The sequence below is a fragment of the Harpia harpyja genome, chromosome 13, assembly GCF_026419915.1.
Source record: "Harpia harpyja isolate bHarHar1 chromosome 13, bHarHar1 primary haplotype, whole genome shotgun sequence".
In the NCBI taxonomy this organism is placed as follows: domain Eukaryota; kingdom Metazoa; phylum Chordata; class Aves; order Accipitriformes; family Accipitridae; genus Harpia; species Harpia harpyja.
The window spans coordinates 31,612,839-31,627,811 of NC_068952.1; the positions used below are offsets into that span (position 1 = coordinate 31,612,839).

The following is a 14,973-nucleotide window of genomic DNA, read 5'->3' on the forward strand; positions in this document are numbered from 1 at the left end:
ACTGTAAAGATTATTTATATCTGCACGTGTCTCTGTATGCTACTGACATATTTAGATGGAAAAATATCACATTGCTAGAATGAACTGCTATTATTATGGTTACAAAACTTTTTTTTTTTTAAATAATAAACTTCCTCTACTTTGTGATTTGTTGTTGTTGTTGTTGTTGTTTTTTAAGCAGCCCCATAATTTTATGAAAGGATCCTTCTGGGATGAAGTTTACCTTTGAATAATGATCATAGAAAGTTTTTAAAGGCAGAAATAAAATATCTTCAGAAGCTTTCGTTCCTAGGTGAAGCAATACCCCCTTCCCCCATTGTACTAAGTGTGATCTCACTATGCATGGTTTGCAGGGTATTCGAAACTAACATGGACAGAATACCCTTGAAGTGGTGATACTGCCTCTTATGTCCAATTTTCAGTTTTTCAGTGATAAAGAACAAAGCAAACACCCACCGCCCCATAAATGGTGAAATCCTCTCATGAATCTTCCATCTAATTACTGACGAAAATAGGTCCAAGTTTACAGTCTGCATCTCAGTATAAAACTGGAATGCATTTGTGGGCATCTATTTCTATGGCTTTAAAGTCAGTATTTCCCAGGAATACTCAATACTCATCTACTCTCACTGACTTCAAAAGGAGAGGATCATATTTAGGATTTTGTCAGAATTTGCTCAGCATCTTACAGCCTTCTTGCTGCTCAGTCATTTAATGAGGCACTTGCTAGCTCTAGTAACTCATAAGGTTCCAGATGCGCATTAGCGAATCTGGTAGTACACTTAAACTAAATGCAGAAGAAAACCACTTTGAAGTAATTTTATCCATTCAGCTAAAACTTGTACTCTATTTTTAAAAGACTGTCATTAAACTTGGCTATCCCGTCTCACTGAAAGCATTACAACAATTAAGCTATTGGAATACCCAGAATTTTTAGTGAATGCTCTTGCAGTCATCAAATTTTTTTAACACAAATTATTTTTAATTTAGGGTGACACTTTTCTTTGGAAAAGAGAGCCAACACAAAGCATTTTGCATCACTTACGGATGATAAGAAGTCATGAATGAGATTGCAGACTGGTATTGAAATTGTCACTTCATATCCAGGAGAGGATGGAGAAGGGAGCTGGTGCTGTCCCCCAAAAAGTTTGTACCAAAGGGAATAGGGAAAGAGTGATGGTGTCTGCAGTTATTCTTCAGTTTTATTAACTACAGAACAGACTGACAACAGAGACTCCAGCCTAAGGGCTGGATTGGAAGCACAGAAAGAATTCAACTGCAGCCTAATGGCATAGCGAAGCATGTAATTTCCATTTTTACAGAACCCCTGCTTTGATCACTGCGTAGTGTGGATTTATTCCATAAGAGATTTATGTCTGTGTGCAAATTTCAACCTTGATCTAAAAATATCTAACCCTCAGTCTATATAAAAACATTTCTGGTGAACTTGCAAGGAATAACGTCTGCCCCCATGGATGTTCGTAAACATGCACCTGAATTCAAGTATCTTTTTTCAATCAGACCTAAGCATCTTTCTTCTCTATGGGCAAGCTTGGAGAACAGCCCTCAGATTATCTGAAAGTTGCAAGAAATAAGTTTTCATGGCTGAAATGTGGGATTTTTGCCTCCTAGATTGTTCAGGGCAGCAAACAGATGGTGCTGCAGTTCGCCCCTCAGCATCACACTAAGTGACCTTGATACAACTTTAAATATTACCTCTAAACATTTAAAACAAATTTTAAAACATCCACACAGAAAGCTTGATAGGGGCAAGAAGGAAAGGTCAGGTATCATTTGGTAACCATGTTATGTTTTTGTTTTAATAGAGAACCTTCCATTCTAGGTTGTTCAGGGACTAATGGTTTACCAAACCATTCCTTGTTCTCCAGATGCATGCTATTCAAAATCAGCAAGGCAACAGAAATATAAAGATAATTTCACTCCTTGATTTGAATCCTTCTCTCCAAGATATAGCATAATAGTACATAACTGGCCAGTCTAGCAGAGACTTTTGGCAAAAATATTGAAGATCATTGATATTAGCCATCATTTGTGCAAGCTACTCTTGCTTAACTTAAACTTAGTGCTTAGTTCCCAATGTTATTAAAAAATGTATTACATGTGATACATGTTCTTTATTAAAGACTAGAAAATACATCTTATTTTAAGCTTGTTGGGTTCATTTAAAGAAACCATTCCAGAAGCAGGAGAAAAAATACTTCCTTTGCATATTATTTTTTACTAAAGTCAGGTTATTTCAACTGTTTTAAACAACATGCCATATATATTATCTACCAGAGAGTATTTGGACCTGATTATCAACGTTTTTTTTGTCGTGAACGTGGTCCAACACTTTGCAATTCTTTTTATAGTGAAAGACTTGTTGAAATCAGTTTGAAAAAAAAAAATTGTTCTGGTTTTGAAACAAAAGATTTTACCTAACTGGTTTGATGATGTTTATTTAAATAACCTCTTGCAGGTTATCTACAGAAAATTATGAATTATTGCTTAAATGGTCATGAAAAAGCAAATTAAGGAAACAAAATAGTAATTGAGAAGTCAAAAATACCTGACTATTTTTATACTATCATCTAATTTCTCAAAATGATACAAACAATAACAGCAGGGATATGTTGGTAACATATAGTTAGCACTTAATCTAGGTTCAGTACCTCGCAAATCTTTCTTCATTTTGCGGAGATCTTTTTGAAAGTCTTCAAACTTCATTTGTGAAGCCTGGAAGAGATCTTGTGGGTCTGGAAGAGGAAAGATGCATTGTTCTTTCCCAGCATCCTGGCAAAAATGCAAATGAACAGTTACATAGTGTTCATTACTTTTTTATATATTAAAATATATAACTGAAAGCATGAAGAATATTTGTGCACATTTCCTCATCTCAGCCAGCAGAAGAGTGAATTTAGTAAGTTGATTTTTTTAACTGGAATTTAAAAGAGCAAAATTAATTCTCACTCACCTCATCAAAATTACGCAAATAGTATGAGACAATGTAAGATAGAAGACTTCTGCTGTTGTCCTGTATAGAAGAGAGTAAGGTTTGTTGTGTTACTGAAACTCACTGAAAAAAACAAATTCAGAAATGATAATTCAAGTAAATGAAATATTTAGTGTCAAGTACAGAAAAATTTTTTGCTGATTTGGTGCCTTCACTAAAAAAAAAAAAACCAAAACAAAAACAAAACCCCAAACCAATACCCTGAAATACCATTTAATCATTAAAGAAAATAATAGAAAAATATGTTATAACACTCCTGTAAGCCACTCCTGATTATTGAAATTTACCTGTTTGTAAACTGAACCCTTACATTTTGAAATTTCCCAAGAAGGAAAAGAAAAATTGTTTCGGGGTTGATGTATGCAACTTGTTTCACAACATTCAGATCTTTTTATTAATCAATAACTCTAACCAAAGCAAAGTTAAATTAAACAAAGAATGTTATTTTTCTAAATGAAATTTTGGCACTTTTGGGGGTTTGGGAGGGGGGGAACTTTCTCATTGTTTCCCCGCTGTAATCTCTGTAACAAAACTTCAGCAGAAAATCTTTGATTTTAAGAGGATTTTTGACAGAATTACATTTTCAGATAGTTTCAGAAAACTGTTTTGTAAGAACTTTTCTGAGTGATCAGTAGCAAATAAACTGAAGATGTATCTTGCAATTGCAAGGTTAATGGTCATAATATTTCCAGCAAATTACATCATACTAAAGACCTGAGTCACCAAACCAAATTTAGTGTACCTAAATGTTCTACTGAGCTGAGTACTGGTGATGTATCTAGAGTCAACCAGAAGGTTCAGCTAAAATAAGCTGCCCTAAACACATTGTACCAAGGCTTCATTCACATCGTCACTCCCTTTGCTTACCAAAGAAACCAGCATGCCAGAATGAAGTTCCTCCACCCCTTTAATTGGCAAATGGCTGACATGGTCTCTCAACTCAGGGTAAACAACAGTTTGCTCACATTAGCTAACCCAGCAGCTGAAACATGTATATTTAGTGAGTGACCAAGCAAGGAAACAAACTCTTCTTTTTCTGCCACTGTCAGAATAGCAGATCTTGACGACGACCCACTAGATAGAAGTAGGGGCCAATTTAAAGTCTCAAGAATTATTGCTGTAACCTTTCTCATACCACTGTCCACATTCAGATGAGTCTTTTCATCATAGCCATAGAGGCTCAAAGATTTTTGTCTCCTTGTAAACAAAAACAGATATTTGAATACAACTCCAACCTGAATAACCAACGCCAAAAAAGTGCTGGTAACATACAAGCTCCAGTTTAGCACTGAGCAAGAAACAAGGTTACTTATCGTTCTCCTTACTCTGACGACTATATAAGACAAATATTAAAACAACAAGTACTTGCTGTGATTACTCTTTACTTGGGTGGTTCCATGGTCCTATGTGAAATGCACACTCTGTAATCATGATGTATATAAAGGATGAATTTTGGGTTATCCCAAATGCTCAGGATGCCTATTCAATCATTTTCAGGAGTGACTTTTTTTTTTTTTTTCTCCTCACAAATATTTTGAATCAGCATTGAATCACAGTTAACTTTCCTTTTACAATTGTTTCCACTTCTGTAATAAACCTTTTAAGTGTAAGGATCATAGTATTTCTCCTGAATACAGGAAAAGTTAGAACTATGCAGTGTACCAAGAGTCAAATACATATCAGATTAGGAACTAAGACATAATTTAACGTATTTTTGTTTGTACAGTAATAAAAAGAAACGGTTTATTTTCATATTTCTACAGAAATATATCCAACTCTAGAAGTGTCATCAGCTAATTATAGTAACAAAAGAATTCCCTTTGACATGCCTTCATAAGTTTCACACCATTTACTTGGAAATGGAGACAAAGTATTTTTCTGAGAATTTAACATTCTCAGGCCTACAGGAAGTCTAGAATCAACTTACACTGCTCTTGACATCTTTCAGTTTTGGCAGGATATCAAGTCCAAACCCATCAGCCTGTCCTCGTGTCCTGTTTCCACCATTCATGTAATTTCCAAAGGCAAGAACCAAACCCAAGACCTGCATAACTCCTGACCCATTTTTCAATGTCTACAAAACAGAAAGAGAAACAATTCTCTGTTCAAACTCACAATAATATTTATGGTTAACAGTATTACTGACAAGCAGATTTGTTGATACTTTGTTTCGAAGTAATACTTATATAAAGGCTTAAATATATTTTATATATTATATATAATATGTATTTATATATATTAATAACTTTATATGACAACATGTAGAGGTAGAATAATATCAATATGCAATTTGTTGTGAATGGAGAATGTTATCTCCAAAATGGATACTTAGAAAAAAATGAAAGGAAATCTGTATGATATTATCAGAGGTGAGCTGTTGAGAAAAATAAAATAGTAATTCCCTAACTGATGCTGATATTGTGAATGGTATATTTCATTTAGGAGAGAATACTGCAAGAAGTTCATAAAAAACCCACATGGAACAATGAAAACATTTAATCAATCAAATTTTAAAAAAATCTATTAAGTGGTAAAACAATTAAATAAAATATTTCAAATAGTTTTCAGTTATGAAAAAACTGATGAAACCTGAATTTTAAATTTGCACAGAATTCCAGTAATCTCTTCTAGCTAGAGACAACATTGCTGTGTTTAACTGATTTTAGATATTAGAGATGTTATTGAGTTGCACACTTCTAAAATCCAAGCAAACACAAGGTGGCCTGAACTGGCATTCATTTGGAAGGGAGTGATATGGTCACTATTAAGAGGGAAGACTTTGCTTTAACAAAAGGAGAAGGTACACTATTTTCCAGAGACTGATATACATTGATGGCAAAAACATGATATAGTTCAGTACTAAAAGCTATTCTTAAAGTTTGCTTTGATGTTGAAGCACAATCATAAAACGTTCTATTCTGCTATCCTTTGGAATTAATGAGTACTTAAAGGAAATAAAGCATAAACTTTTGAAATATGAGTACAACTTAACAAGATTAAATATCAGAAATTTAGCTCCACCTTTTCACAGAGCACAACCTACCTCACACAGTTTCTGTAACAATTCAAGTTTGCGACGGATTGAACAAATGCTTTCTGAAAATGTTGATTGGAACAGGATGCAAAATACACGTTCTGAAAAGTTGGGAATTAGTGAGAGTTCATAGAGGAACCTGTAGGAGTGATTAAAGAAAATGATGAAAGTCACTGTCCGTAGGTACAGTATTTTTTTTTTTATTTTATAACATCTCTAGATAGTTTACTATAGCAGGGAAAGTTTTCTGAAGTGAGCAAAACTGTTCTTTCATAAGTATGTTCTTACTGTTCCGGTTTATCCAAAGACTTGGCGTTTTCTTTTTCCTTGGATGCCTTGCTGTGCTTTTCTATTTTTTCTAATTCATCTGATTGTGCTCTCTGGAATAAAGGAAACAAAAGTAATTTAAAACTATGAATTAAAAACCTAGTCAAACAACACAGATAAAGATGCCCTTGTAACAAATCATGTTCATCAATTTTTTTTTTTTCCTTCTAGCATCTGCTGATGGTAAAACTACTTAGTCCATAGAGTGATTTTAAGTATAAATACATCTGATGGAAAACAGAACATCTTCCAAATAATATTATTGACTACTAGTAATCTACAGAAGATTTATTCATTCAGCCATGCACTGAGACAATAATCTTCATTCCCAATCCCTTTTCTTTAGCTGTTTATAAAGTTTTTGGATCAAAGAACTCTCTTCTTGAGTTGTATTTCTCTTTCCAAATCTGTTGGGCTGCATTTGAATGCAATCTGATCTTTAAATATATATTTAAATAATTTTTTTTTAAACTAAATGGAAATAGGCTTGTACTGTTTACTGCAATTTAAATTTTATTTGGTATTTGGAAAACACTATGGAATAACAAAAAATAGTTGATTCATAATTGTCCTGGTTTCAGCTGGGATGGAGTTAACTGTCTTCCTGGTAGCTGGTACGGTGCTATGTTTTGAGTTCAGTGTGCAAAGAATGTTGATAACACACTGATGTTTTCAGTTGTTGCTCAGTAGTGTTTAGACTAATGTCAAGGATTTTTCAGCTTCTCATGCCCAGCCAGTGAGAAAGCTGGAGGGGCACAAGAAGTTGGCACAGGACACAGCCAGGGCACCTGACCCAAACTGGCCAACGGTGTATTCCATACCATGGGACGTCCCATCTAGTATAGGAACGGGGAAGTGGGGGCAGGGATTCGCCGCTCGGGGACTGGCGGGGTGTCGGTCGGCGGGTGGTGAGCAATTGCACTGCGCATCATTTGTACATTCCAATCCTTTCATTATTGCTGTTGTCATTTTATTAGTGTTATCATTATCATTATTAGTTTCTTCTTTTTTCTGTTCTATTAAACCGTTCTTATCTCAACCTACGGGTTTTGCTTCTTTTCCCGATTTTCTCCCCCATCCCACTGGTTGGGGGGGAGTGAGTGAGCGGCTGCGTGGTGTTTAGTTGCTGGCTGGGGTTAAACCACGACAATAATGGAACTATCATACATACCATAATACATGAGAACTACTGCACACTTCTTTTGAGTAAAATGATTTTCATTTTTATCTTAATAAGCCAAAACAATTACATGTAATCTGCCTAGTTTCTTGGAGAACCCTGTGGCACACTGTGCGGTCTTTTCCTCAATATTTCAATCAAAAGAAACAGAGCCTCACTTCTTTCTGTGCTCCATTCTACAGTGAAATTATTTTTTCCAAGGGCAGTACTGGAAAATGGAATGGCATAGAAAGGAGTAAAAGTGGAATGGATATTTCTCCTTCTGACCCTTCTTTGACATCCATGGTGGTTTTCAAAATAGATTCAAAACATGAATCTGTGCAGGAGTGAAAAAAGAAGTAAATATATCTACCTTTATTCCTCTAAGAAAACATTACACACATTTTTTAATTTACTCCACCACAGAACTTGAAGACAACAGAGGAAAACTATATTCTAACTACTTAAATAATGGCAAAGCAAAAGGTAGGCTGCATCTGCATTCTTTCTTGCGTGCTTTTTCATTATTAGCAGAAGAGGTAGGGAACCATCTCAAATCATACTGCCACAGCTCCAGCAGCAATCTGAAACCAGACAGTCAGGTTTGGACAGTTCTTCTGAGGTTGATGAACATATCTCCATGTGAAAAGGGAGAAAATACTGATGTGAAACAGAAAGATGAAGAGATTGAAGAGTATCTCAGAGCAAAAGCACTTCAGAGTTTCTCTGATTACTTCAGGAAGTCTAGAAATGACTGCAAGACCATCTGTCTTGAATACTACACATTCTAACATTTAGCCAGCATTTCTGTGGATGTTCTTCAAGGGTCATCTTCTCTAAAGTAGTCTGATCTTATCTATTAAGTACTCCAACAGATAGGAAATATTGCAAACAACTTTTTTATTTCCCCCCAGAAATAAACTTTGTTCTTGTCCCTAAGAAATTATAATGGTGGTAGTACCTGTATCACAGATTAATAGAATAGTTGAGGTTTGAAGGGACCTCTGGAGATTGCCTAGTCAAACCCTCTGGCACAAAGCAGAGGCAGCTAGAGCAGGTTGCTCAGTATGGTGTCCAGCCAGGTTTTGACTGTCTCCAAGGAGGGAGACCTCATGACCTCTCTAGGCAGCCTGTTCCAGTGTTTGGACACCCTTGCATTAAAAAAAGGTGTTTCCATTTTTAAATGGAATTTCTGGTATATCAGTTTCAAGGTGCCCACTACCTTTTGTCTTTATGCTGGGCATCACTGAGTCTAGCTCTGTGTTCTTTACTCCCTCTCCCCAATTAAGTATTTGTTCATACTGATAAGATCCCCCTGAGCTTTCTCTTCTCCAGGCTGAACCACCCCAGCTCTCTCAGCCTCTCCTTGTACGATAATATTCTCCAAGCCTTTAATCATCATCGTGGCTCTTCACTAAACTCCCTCCAATATGTCCATGTCTCTTGCACTGGGGAGGCCGGAACTGGACAGAGCACCCTAGATGTGGTGTCACCAGTGCTGAGAAGAGGAGAATAATCACTTCTCTTGATCCTTCCTTGATCTATCTGCGCATACTGTGTCATGCCTTTCTCAGTTAACAACAGCTAGGCTGAGACTAATTTACCAGTTTTTAATTTTAGTTACTGGTAGTAAGTTTATTCAACTTACACTTCCAAAAACCTCATGTAATCAATTTACTCTTGTAAATTGTAAATGAGTTTTTCGTAAAAGTAAACAAATTCTCATACTAACAGTTTTAAAATTAAGTTCTATTATTTCTGGCCAATCTGTAAACTATATTCTCTTCTGTTAAACTGAAAGGAAATAACTTGAAAATTTTTCATAATAGTTAAAGAGCAGAAAATATCTTAGCAAGAAGTGTAAAGCTAACTGGTTATTTGCAAATTCTTCAGAATAAATAGCAAGAGTACTCTCTCTTCTGACCTTCTACACATAGTGAAATATTAGAGTGCTTATCACAACGATCTATTATATACATGCATGTTCAAGTTGTTAATGTTTCTCCACCAAATCCCATGGGCAAAGGTTAGGCAGACTCACTATTCCTTATTTAAGCCATTATTCTCAGATTGTGTATGCAAAGAAATAACAACCGGCAAAGATACAAAGGCTAAGCATGATCCACTCATGGGTAGACCTGAACAAAACTCAAGAGATATGGTTTACGCTCCTCACCAAAATCAAGAGGTCCAAGTATATTGTGCAAGGTCAGAATCAAACCTGAGTTTCAAGTCACTAATTTTGGTTCTGGTATCCAGAATTCCAATTTATGTGTATTTTAAATTATGATAGAAAAAGGAATAAGGCTGACAGGCCTTCTACACAGGTATTATTGAAGATTATTTCTCAGAATTTTTATCAGTTAGCTTTACAGTTAATGTTTATCTATTCTCTAATTTACAGATGGATAATTTAAAAAAAGCTTTTATATTACCCTCCAACATTTGTGTCAAGAGAGAACACATTCAATAGATACTTCTCATAAAAGTCATTAATCTGATTGCATTAGCATCTATTTGAACATCACTGCTATTTATTTCCTTGAATTTTAGCTATTATATAGCACCATAAATGGAACAAAATAGTATAATATACCAGATTTGACATATCTAAAATAAGACAGCATAAATCTCATACAAATTACTGCAAAAAAATACACTGCTTTAGTTTAACTCTTTTCCCACTTTTTTCAGAGTATAAATTTACCCTATATTCTGTCTTACCAAAGTTCATAAGGGCCATTTTTCCATTTCACAACATAAATCTTAGATTTCCTGGTTATTTTTTTTTTAACTTGCAACAGAACCTTACCTCTGAGTTTAGACCAGTTTAAATGTGTGTAGGTTTTTTAATTCTGGGGTGAATTTTTTGCTCAACTTGATTTTCAAAGTTAGTGCTACATATTTCAAAAGCATCAAGCGACTTGTCTAAAAAATATTGCCAAAAGTAACTGAAACAACAAGGATATACAGAGATACCCAGGTTAATAACAACTATCATTGCTTTGAAGCTGGGTCATGTGTCAGAAGTCAGGTACAATCTATAGTCTTTGCAGAAAAACATTAAGGCATTGCACTGTAAATGCCAGGTTTTTAAAAAAAAAAAAAAATCACAAGAAATAATTGAGGAGAACGTTTGAATCTCAGTGGCAGAGGCATGCGCTTCAGATTTCTAGGTGCCTTTTGCTCTTGCAAATGGCATTTTGAGGTTTTTGAAAGCATTGACCTATGTCTTTTAAAGATAGAGACAGGATGGACAATTTACCAGGAGTCAAATTAAGAAAGTATACGCGTTTAATTCTGTGATGTAAAGAAACTTGAAAAGGGCAAATCCATAGATCAAAGATAAACCTTTGATAAAATTTTTAATCCATTTTTAATACACTTATTTTCACAATAAAATGATTACCTGAGGAGGAACAGGCTTATCTTACTTCAAACAGTGATATTTTAGCTACAATCTCAGGTGCTAAGAGGCTACCTGTTTTCAAAGTAAACATTCCCTTATTTACAAATAAGTACATTTCTTATCACAACTAATACGGCCTAACCACACACAGCAAACTGACAACTCCACTGAATTTTATCTAGATTCTCCCTCTCTAATTATAGCTGCGACCTGAAAGCATTGCTGTTAGAGAGTTTGTAAAAACACATTAAAGTAACTGTTCCACATGTAGTTTTATCTATTAAGAATCTCCTATTAAAATTGTCTAGATCTTAATACATAACTGATTATCAACACATATTTAAACTTTTTATAAAGCAAACTACACAACCACGTGTAAGAACTATGTGACTGTACCATACAGCGCTGCAGTAACAAAGTCCTTCTCACTTGATGCAATACCACTTAATTCTATTAAATAAATTATTGAGGGCTTGGGTCTTTGGCAGGGTGTGGGTTTCTTCGTTTATAAAAAGTCAGTAAGATGTATACAGTAACTTTGTGGTTTAACAAGACTTTTATTCCTCAGTAAACAGGAATTGAGCCCTCGGGACTTTGGCTTTTGAAATGAGGGTGTGTTTAGGTTTGGAGACTGCCCAAATTTCATTCACGTTTAAGAAGGGAAATTACCATGCCAGACATATGCAATCAGAAAAAGTGATTACATTCTGAGGGAAGACTGTAAAACAAATGTTCCCATATGTTCCATAGAGATAAAATAGAAGGGCTGAGTACTAGTACAGAGGTATTTAAATATCCAGCAAAAAATCCCAATCCAATAAATAAACCCTAAGAACTGAATATTAAGTTAATGGCTACAAAGTAGCTGAATGAGGCAAAGCCATCCCCACTTACAACACAGGATGAGGCTGAGAAATAAGGGAGGAGTCAAACATGCCAGGCTCTCTGGTAGCACCCCTTGCTTACACTTTTTTATTGAACAATATTGTTATGATTAGTGCAGGTACCAAGGGAAGCAAATGCAAGGTCTGATGTGTTTTGACTAAAGATTGAAAGTAAAAACAGACAATAAAATTCAATTAAGAAAAATGTTTCTTTCAAGACACAGCTTTATCAAACAGAGGATCCAGGATTAAAATTCAGATCCCATTATGAAGCTTTCTCCAACTAATTGGGGGTTTTTTTGTTCTTTCTTTGTTTTTTGGTTGGTTTTGGTTTTGTTTTCTGTCTTGTACCCAAGCAAATATAGTGATAAAGTTAGGCTGCTCTGTCTTCTATTCAAAGCAAAGAAATATATTATAGTCATTCCAACTTTTTGAGTCTTGCCTGAGATTAAAATATTATGTTTTCCTCAATCAGGGCAATATTTCATAGACATTTTCTGTAATTAGTGAAAGTAATGACAAAAGGAACGCAATGGCATTTGGTTATTTCAACAACCCGCAAATTTTCAGGTAATCCATTATACTGGAACTCTGAGGTATATTAGAGATGACATTAAGAAAACATTTGAAAAGTATCTTATTAGTACATTAGCCACATAAGATGACTACTTTTTAAAAACAAAATAAAAAAAGTCTTATGCAATATGAAAGAAGCAAGTATGCAAAAGCTGGTGAGGGCAGTATCTATTCCGTACTTCCCAGAACACAATCTCTCACAATCATGCATACGTAATAATAAAATTGCTTCAATTTTTTACATGCTAAAGAATGTATGGAACGGGATATAGCTGTGCTGTGTAAGGGAGCAGATTAAAAATAACGTAAAATAAAAATAACACAGGCCAAACCAGAAATGCTGTGGCATAAGGATGAGAAGTGTTTAAAGTATAAAGATTTGGGGGTAGTTAGAATAGGTTTCCCATTTGACCATTATCTTCCTGAGCAGTGTTGAGCGAGTTAATTCTTCAGGGATGAAATAAGAGTAGAAGTGCTTCCTAGTTCTTGTCAGATTTTTGGTGTTCATTTTGTTTAGCTTTTTGGTTTTTTCTATAAAGTGGCCTAGAGCTTACTATCTCTCTCTTCAGGCCCCAGAGTGAATTATTTATGAGAAATTTCATAAATCAACAAATCATTCCAAAGTAGGCCATAAAAAGCTACAGTCTAAAACCCAAAAATCTGAAAGGTGTAAAAGTAATTAACATATTATCAAAACTATAACATGAGGAAATAATAAATCCAATACAATAGCATACATTGGCCTTCAATGCCATTCTGTGGCTCACAGCTTTACGTTTCATATTTTCAGGTTCTTTGGAGGGTAAATAGGAAGCCTCTTTGCTCTTTCCAAAGATGACTAGCCAGACCTCCATGTATTCAGGCAGTGTGCTGAGAGAAGGTGGTAATGCTCACTGGCCTCAGCTGAAGGCAGAAACATGCTTCTGAGATCCACTTTTTTGAATTTTGCATGACTGGCTTTGTAAAGCTTTAGAACATGCCCGAGTATATTCTGAATCCCTGATTCTGCATATCTAGTGGTCAAACACTCTCTGATGATTAGTACCAGACTTTTATGAAGCCCCTGGCAGTTTATACTGCTTTTTGTTACATTAACTTAGAGCAATCCTTTTTCTTTCAAAGAGTTAAAATTATTTTGGAGGACTCTGCGAAATAATAATTATTAAAAGCTACAGTTCCACAAATGGAATGATTGCTATTATTACAACTTTTTTTTTTTTTTTTATTGAACAACATTGTTATATTAGTGAAGCTATGAAGTGAAGCCAAAGACCTGGAGCGCAAGGTCTGATACCTATTGACCAAAGAGTGCCCCACCCAAGAAGAAAAAAAAGGAGCAAAACCAATTTCTGTTTAGTCATTTAGAAGTTGATTATGTTGCTTATAAAAAAAATGTATGCACTATATAAAACACACAGTGGCAATTAATACAATTTAAACACTTATTAGTTTCATTGTTTTGGGGAAAATAAAGTCACTTCAAAATCAACATGTTCTACAAGTGTTCTGAGTATTACTGATGCAAACCAAAAATACCTTCACACGGACCTACAGTATTCCTACATTATAGGGACTTCCTCTGATTACTCACATTCTCATACAGGGCTTGAAGGGTCTCTAGGTCAACCACAGAGTTGTCCAAGTTCACAACAGCTATAAAAAAGACAAAATTAAAAAGAATTAGTTGTCAGGATGATAATCCAGCTGTGAAAGAAAGACTGAGCACAATACCCAGCAATAGTTTTTATGACCTACTGGTCATACAGCTTAAGGGGTTTAACTTTATTAATGCTTTGAATAGTGCCGTTCCTAAGACTATGGGCTAGAAACCTGGTAGAGCCAGGTGTCAAGTGTTAAAGAATTCATGTCCCTCCCCCCAAACACACAAACATGATCCCACGAGTATGGCCATAGCCAGAGATCAGAGATAAGCTTTACAACAGACTTTCACGGTCCGACTGAAAGCATTATAAAAATTTGTAAATCTGCACCACAGCCACACACACACACTCACACAACAAAGCTCATTCCTGTCACTGGTTGGCTTCAGTCTTAAACTGATTAATCCATAAGTCAGCCAGTTATCTTCAAAACACCTGACAAGGGTCAAGTCTTCTATGCACTAAGCTGACACGTTTAGTACAGATACAAAATAGGCCTTTCCTGTTCCCAACCAGTTCTGGCGCCACACACATACTGTATTTTTTTCAGCGTCAGAAAGCCAGTTCAACAGCACAGAGTGATTTCCATCTACCTAACGTGGACAAAAAAAAATAATCATTAAGAGGGGCACACTTTTAAAAACACAACCCTGACTCCCCACTTGCAGTAGGAACATTTCATGAGGCATAGGAAATGTTTGTGCAAACTAGTGAAGAATTATTCTCAGCTAATACAAAGAATTATTTTAAAAATAGTACTTTTCAGTCATCCTTTTACATATTTTTTGCAAGCACACTGACCATTCATTTCAAAGCCAGATAAATCCAACTTTCCTCATCCAGATTTTAAATCTTGAAAGAAATTTAGAATGTTGCATTAGAACGTATGTGATGGTAATGAATAATTTTT

The 14,973-nt window shown here is 35.2% G+C and overlaps 1 protein-coding gene across 2 annotated transcripts in view; it reads right to left on the minus strand.

Annotated features, from left to right (window-relative positions):
• The window catches only part of FMN2 (formin 2), a 164,867-nt gene that overhangs the window by 57,594 nt on the left and 92,300 nt on the right, over positions 1-14,973 (minus strand). For both annotated transcript variants that reach the window (XM_052805703.1, XM_052805704.1), the window contains 6 exons: positions 13,994-14,055; positions 6,336-6,427; positions 6,057-6,186; positions 4,941-5,087; positions 2,975-3,034; positions 2,673-2,793 (listed from right to left, as the gene is read on the minus strand). In XM_052805703.1, the coding sequence (XP_052661663.1) occupies positions 2,673-2,793; positions 2,975-3,034; positions 4,941-5,087; positions 6,057-6,186; positions 6,336-6,427; positions 13,994-14,055 (612 nt within the window). The remainder of the gene's footprint in view (positions 1-2,672; positions 2,794-2,974; positions 3,035-4,940; positions 5,088-6,056; positions 6,187-6,335; positions 6,428-13,993; positions 14,056-14,973) is intronic.